Source organism: Corvus kubaryi, unplaced genomic scaffold (genome assembly GCF_017639235.1).
Source record: "Corvus kubaryi isolate FWS band 111438036 unplaced genomic scaffold, C.kubaryi_AGA036_p1.0 64957, whole genome shotgun sequence".
Taxonomy (NCBI): domain Eukaryota; kingdom Metazoa; phylum Chordata; class Aves; order Passeriformes; family Corvidae; genus Corvus; species Corvus kubaryi.
Window position 1 is genome coordinate 153,834 of NW_024581640.1, and position 7,136 is coordinate 160,969.

A 7,136-nucleotide genomic window follows, 5' to 3' on the forward strand; every position below is an offset into this window, starting at 1 on the left:
TTCTTTTGAATACTGTTATTTTTTTATTTTATTTTGCAATGACTGTCTGGTTTGACATATTTCTAAATGAAGGCTATTTTGTTTTCTTGAGAAAAAGCAGCCAAAAATTTCCATAATCAATCTGTTATAATATCCAGAATGAAAAATTCAGTACGTGAACTTGTCAACGTATGTCACTTACTGGAGCTACAATATGCCAGTTGAATGATGTCAATGAGTTTGAGGATTTGAAGGGAATGGGTTTTGCATAGAAGGATTTCTTTAAATGTAGAATGATATACTCTTCACCTTGAATTTAAAAAAATGAAGAACAAAACACAAAACACAAAACAAAATATATGATTTTTTCATTTATGGAGACTTCATTTGCTCCTGGTGCTTTGATGTAGAAAACCTTTTACACTTTCTCAAGGTTTTAATGCCTGCCTGTCTCAAATGGATGAAAACTTAAAGCAGAGTACTTGAAGAATACAAGTTTCAATAAACCTATTTGAGTATTTGGTGAATATTTGCATATTATGCACTCAATACAAATTCACAGATTACATCTTCAGCATCAACAGTTTAATGTACCTGATATATTCTTTTTATTGTTTTAAAAGACAAGGAAATTCTTTTACTCTTAAACAACTCTGTTCTTTTGTTTCTCCAGCTAATTCAAAGCATCAGTGCAGTGGATCGAGATGACTCAGCAGAAGGTCACCATTTTTATTTCTCAATGGCTCAGGAGGCCACAAACAGCTCACATTTTACTGTCAGAGACAATCAAGGTAGTATTATTCACACAGCTCTTTAAAACCTTCCTAATGGAAGATGCATGCTTCTAGTGGCTCCTTAATTTCTGAAAACTTGCCACTTAAATAGAAATTTTCATTTTAAGAATTAGACGTTGTGAGGTTCATTTCAAAAAAATCGTTCAATAGTATCAAAGAGTTTATTTTCTTTTACAGTGAATAACATAAACAGCAAAAGGCAGTTTCATTTCAAGGAAAGAGAAAAACAGCTGAGATGAAAAATACACTGGTACTTTAAAAAAAAATATTTTCTTAATGTAGAATATGGTGGTCAGTTCCAACTTTCATGTTACAACTATTTGCCTGAGAAATAAGATCATTAGAAAGAGAGGATTGATATTAATATAGGATCATTATTTCATTAATTCAGTGAGACCAAAATTATAAAAACAGATAACTAGGAATGCAATCTCATTTCATAATATATATCAAGCAAAACCAGACTGAGATGAAAATATAGGTGTGATATCTGATGGAATTTCAAGGAAGTTGACCATTTAGAGTCAGTCTGCTGAGACTACAAGGAAAAGCTTCTTCAGACTCAGCTAAAGTACACATAGTTCTTATTGACCATGCTAATTATTTGAATGTTCTGGCTAAGGCAACAAATCAATGGAAATAAGTTTTGGAAAGTTCCAACTGTGTTAAATGGCAAACTGCTTTTCAATTATCTTCAAAGTTAGTCAATGTATCAATAAGAATTTAAATTCCCATCTTCATTAATCTCTCACTCCCTATAAGGAAGAGGTAAATCATTTATATTAAGGTCAAATTGTATACAAGCCATGTGCCTTTCCCACTTTTCCTCTTTCTGCCCAAAACCCAAGCAGACCCTCACACAAGGCAACTCATTCTGTTCCTTTTGATGACTACTAAGGGGAAAACAAAACTTTTTAAAATATGATGCAATCACATTTCAATCTGTCCCTTTCTGCTGTATTTCACAGAAATGGCTGGTTGAATTGCAATAGCTCTAAGGAATAAAAAAAGTGACTATAGATCTATAGTATTTTATCTCAGAGTTACTTTCTAAACTATGACAGAAACCTAGAAAAACTTAAGTGTGAGTGGCATAACTTCAGTAGACTGTTTGGATAGATGAATTATACAGATAAGGGTAGAAACACTTTTTTTCCCCTACTTCTACATATGCACACATGCAGTAATTTGCTCTGCCATGAGAAAAAATTCTCACATGGAAATGTTTATAGATTCTCTTTCTTCTTTTCATTGCGCATCATGTAGACAGGAGTATTTTGCTTTGCAACAAGCTAAGTTACATATTTGAATTGATTGATAAGCAGCAGGAGCTGAATTTAAGCTTACGGTGTTCTTTTACAGAACAGATTTCTAAACACTAATAGTTAAACACAAAGCAAAGGGAAAGCATCTAAATCTTTTTGCTATTTTAAGCAGTAGAAGTCCAGTTAGCTCCAGTTTTTGAGTCAGGAAAAAAAATAAAAGACTATTTTAGTGGACTTTTTTCTTGTTTTCTCTTCTTTCTCTGCCACCTATTTTCACTATGTGCTGCTAGACACAATTTTAACCTTCTTGATTGGCAAACTGTCTGTAATTTATCTGTGAACTGCTGTGTTGGTAGCAGCTGGATACATGGAACCATTTTAAGAATCAATTAATTAGTCTGAGCAGGTGTCAGGTACTGAAAAAGATGTCAATTTCTTTAGCTCTGAACATTAAAACCAGAGCTCCTAGGTCAAATTTTATTATTGCCCCTGGAATACATATCTCAAAAATAAATGCAATTTATTCATGATTGACAAATTATGCACCAAATGCCAGTGCCTGCTTTTACTTTAACTTTCTTAATATGTAGCTTTGCACAGTACCATTGGTTTTAAATAGGTCAGATTCCACTGAATATTATTGTTGTGGTTGCAAAATATATATGTGATGCATATAATCACAACAATTTATCTTCTAGATAACACAGCTGGAATTTTCACAGGAAAAAGTGGCTTCAGGAGGAAGGAGCAGTTTTTCTTCTACTTGCCAATCTTAATTCAGGATAATGGAACCCCACCACTGACAAGCACAAATACTCTCACTGTCACCGTCTGCGACTGTGACACTGAAGTTAACACCTTCTACTGTCGATATGAAGCTTTCATGTACTCCTTGGGTCTCAGCACAGAGGCTTTAGTTGCTGTTTTGGCTTGCATATTAATATTCCTAGGTAAGTATAAGTAAGAGAAATGACTCTGTTTCCTTTTACAGAGGGGTTGGTTAAGTAACAAAGGTGGACACATGACTGGAAGACTCCAAGTACTGGGCCATTGGGAAAAATTGAAATAAGGCAAATGTTTCATTTCTTTCCTGTTTTCTTAACTATAATTTCTCCCTTCCCCAGTTTTCAGTAAAATTTGAATTCTAACACAATTTCCTAAAAGTTGGGTATATTTGAGTCATGGTCCTCTTTACTCTTCTGGCATTGCAATAATAAAGATTTCAGAGCCCAAAGTCTGTACTGTTTGCAGGTAAAGCTGAAGGCAGCATTACACAAGAAAATTTGCTAGTGTAGGAATATATTAAAAGAAGCAGCACCCTACTCATTCTGCCTTAGGTATGGCAAATGTAGAACTGAGACCAAATATAAGTAACAAAAGAAAAAGAGAATCTGACACCAGTTCAGAAAGCTTCAGACATAGGGAATTTCTCTGTCAATTAAGGTTACATCTTCAGACAGCATTTTCTCCCAGTGTTGGACATCTCTTTTTTCCTCTCAGGAGACACCAACTTAACCTCCGTTACATTTGGGCATTTGTGGATATGAAAGCTGGGTTTGAGAGTGTTTCAAATAGACAGGAGTTTTTCCAGTACTTCTGTAAAAGGTCATGCACAGCTGGCAAATGGTACTCCAAACCAGCAACCCAAGGCTGGCTGTTCTGGACACCAGCCATTTCTTGTCTCCATAGCAAAGCCCAGGGAGGCACTAGTTCCCCTACATCCGTGTCCTGGTTTCCAACAGAGGACATGGGAATATAGAATCAAATCTGTTGTTTCTTGGCCCGCCTGCACTTCCAGATTTGCCTTATTTAAATCTGAGCTTAGATATCTGCCTTGTCTTTTAGTCAGCTTAAGCATACAGGTCAGTGTGCATTTCAAGTTTTGTTTGATTGTTACAAGGTATCTGAACATATTCACTTTGTGTTATTGACTTCAGGGGCTAAGGATCAGGCAAACTGCATCACTGCATTATCCAGGCCATCAGGGGAATTATTCATCACGGATTTCTTGGGTGCTTGCAGAGAGGTTCTCTCTCCAGGTGGAATAAACCCATGACATCTACTGGGTCTAGTCATATCACAAAAGTCAAAGCAAGGATATAGATAAATATATTAGTCCAAAAGAAGAAAAAAACCTAATCTACTACACTCTTTACAAACACACGTATTTTAAATTCCTTAAATTTTGAACATATTTTTGTGATTATTTAAAATGAAATAATATAATATTCTATATATTAAGTTTGCCATTTATCCCTGAAAATTAATTTTCGAGTATGATGTGTATCATTAGAAGAGTTCACTATGCAAAATATTTGGAAAGTTAAAACCACCTGGCTTTTGTGAATATAGAGTAGAAATTCTTATTTACAGCGCTTTCAAGTCTTGTGTTGGTATCTCCCAACCAAATGGAATAGTTAATTGTAAATAGGTAGAAAAAAGAACTACTTCAGGTTCCTCATATTCTTAAGTAAAATGCTGTAATTGTTGGTAGTTATATCATTTTATGTCCTGAGTAAAAAACTACAGTCCACAAAACACTTATTAAGTAGATCTGCAACAAGATATAGTTAAAACTGAATTAATCTCTGAGAAAATCATAGACTAATTCAAAGGGATCATTCTGTTAAAATAAAATTATGTGGGATTAAAAAATAATGCTTTAAAAGAAAATTTAAGAAACTTTTAATATATGAAAGAAATAAGATCATCTGATTCATAGGCCTTGGCGGTAAAATGACACAGAATTTAGTGAGTCTTCAAATTTGAAAACCATCACAACAGAAATAGTTGAACACCATTCTGCATAGTCTGTGGAACTGAACTATTCAACTAGGTGAGGAGGAAATCTTGCTCATTGCCTCATTTTTCATTTGATCTTTATGGTACTTTTATCAGAGAGACTGATAGAGATTAAGAATTTAAATTCTGGGTGTGAAATGGATATATTATGTGATAAAAAAAGCATTTTCAAAAAGCATAACCTGTGTTTCCATCAGTTTCAAATTTGCATCTACCAAAAGAACTGCTCCATTTCATTCGCCTTTTTTATAAGTCCCTTTGTAGCCATTTTCCCAACACACCTATTGCTCGTCTCAAAACCATAAAATCCATAAAAATTACAGATCTATAAATTTGTTAAGATAGCTTCACTTTGCAACAGCATTGATACTAAGATAAGAAGTGATTTTTTAAATCTTTCCAAGCACATTCAAAGTCTCTAGTTCTGTTCAATTTTTCTCTTTTCCCTTCTCTTTTATTTTTATTTCGTCAGTGTTCTTTTTGGCAATCGTAACCATAAGGCAGCAGAAGAAGAAGAAGCCTCCCTTTTCAGAGAAGATGGAAGAATTCAGAGAGAATATTGTCAGTTATGATGATGAAGGAGGGGGTGAGGAGGACACAGAAGCCTTTGATATTTCAGCACTGAGGACACGCACTGTCATGCGAACACACAAACCTCGGAAGAAGGTGGCCTCTGAAATCCAGAGCCTCTACAGACAGTCTCTACAGGTTGGCCCAGACAGCGCAATCTTCAGGCAATTCATTTCAGAAAAGCTCGAAGAAGCAAATACAGATCCTAGAGTTCCTCCCTATGACTCACTTCAGACCTATGCATTTGAGGGGACTGGCTCCTTGGCAGGATCCCTCAGCTCGTTGGGTTCAAACACTTCAGACATGGATCAGAGCTATGACTACCTTGCAGACTGGGGACCTCACTTTAAACAGCTTGCAGGCATGTACACTTCCCATAGAAGTGTGGCAGATTAGGCACTCTTTGGTTTGTTCTTATATTTTCCTAAGTCTCAGCAACCAAACGTAACAGTGGATTTTTAAAAAAGAGATCATTCTGCATTTAAACATGAAAAATAAGAGCCGAAGAGTTTTAATATGAAAAGTCTTGTATGTGGAAATCTCTTGAAAAATCACACCAGGGGTGTTACGACATGGAGAGGTGGAGGTTATCGTTTGGAAACCTTGTGGTTATCTAGGTGCTTGAATGCAAACTGTGCTGCTTTGGATATCTAGGTCCTCTTCTGGATACTGAAAATCTGGATCTTGTATGTACAAAAAGAGGAGTAGAAGCCATAAATGGATGTTGTAAACATTCTGTCATCCATTAGCTTTAAACGGTTTCCAAAGCTGACGGACTTTTGCTGTTGCAGTTGAATACATACATTAACCAAAGTTAAACATGCATATTTGTATAATGCTTCATTATATAAATATAATTGTGTGAAAAAGTAGACCCTAGATATTCTAATAGCGTTGTCAGAAGTGCTCACAAAATCATCTATTTATTGTTCCTAGGATGATAAAACGAAAACAAATGCCTTTTCCTATCAGTATAAAAATAAAAACCCATTACAACATCAGCAATTATTTGCTGCCATTTTAGTTTTTAATGAAGCTATTGGAAAATGCGTAAACCAATACTTAATTTAGCAAATAAGATAGGAAAAAGAATCAATATTTAACTTAAATAGTGCAATCAACCACATTATATATTACTGCACTTCGAACAAAATGCTGTCCAAATACAGGCATTTTTCCTTTTATTAGGAGTTTAAAGGATGACTGATTTACCAGCACAGATTTATTTTTTTATTATGGAATATAAACTTAGCTGCAGTAGTCAGTTTTATTATAACAATATTAAGAATCTTTAAAATGCTAAACTGATGGTTATAAAACTTTATATATGACATTAGATAATAAGATAATAAAATGCTTTAAATGTTAATCCACTTTGAAAATGATCCTGAATCATTCTGCAAGACTGAAGTAAGATTTCAAAATTAATTTTTTCCAGCCATTGTATAACAAAGTTCTCTCAGAATATTTCTTTATTTATACCACTACCCAGCAGCAATTTTGGAACGGAGGTCATCAAATGTTTTCAAAATCGTCTGTCTGGAAAAAGCAACCCACCTGTATTTTATTCACCTCTCTTTCATTGAGTACTCATTTTACAGAAATTATCAACTGATTCAATTGCCTAAAAGCTAGCTTCAGGATAACCAAATTATGAAACATATTTCTTTCTGTTTTCCTTTTTTTTTTCTAAGTAAGATTTTAGGTAAGTGCAACTGAATTACAG

The 7,136-nt window shown here is 34.5% G+C and overlaps 1 protein-coding gene across 6 annotated transcripts in view; it reads left to right on the top strand.

The window, feature by feature from the left end:
- LOC121672780 (cadherin-19-like) overlaps window positions 1–6,779 on the top strand; it is a 114,247-nt gene extending 107,468 nt beyond the window's left edge. For 5 of the 6 annotated variants that reach the window (XM_042045620.1, XM_042045618.1, XM_042045624.1 and 2 more), the window contains 3 exons: window positions 653–770; window positions 2,737–2,988; window positions 5,313–6,779. In XM_042045620.1, the coding sequence (XP_041901554.1) occupies window positions 653–770; window positions 2,737–2,988; window positions 5,313–5,806 (864 nt within the window). In that variant the 3' untranslated portion in view covers window positions 5,807–6,779. The remainder of the gene's footprint in view (window positions 1–652; window positions 771–2,736; window positions 2,989–5,312) is intronic. The other variant, XM_042045622.1, reaches the window with a different exon arrangement.
- The last annotated feature ends 357 nt before the right edge of the window (window positions 6,780–7,136 follow it).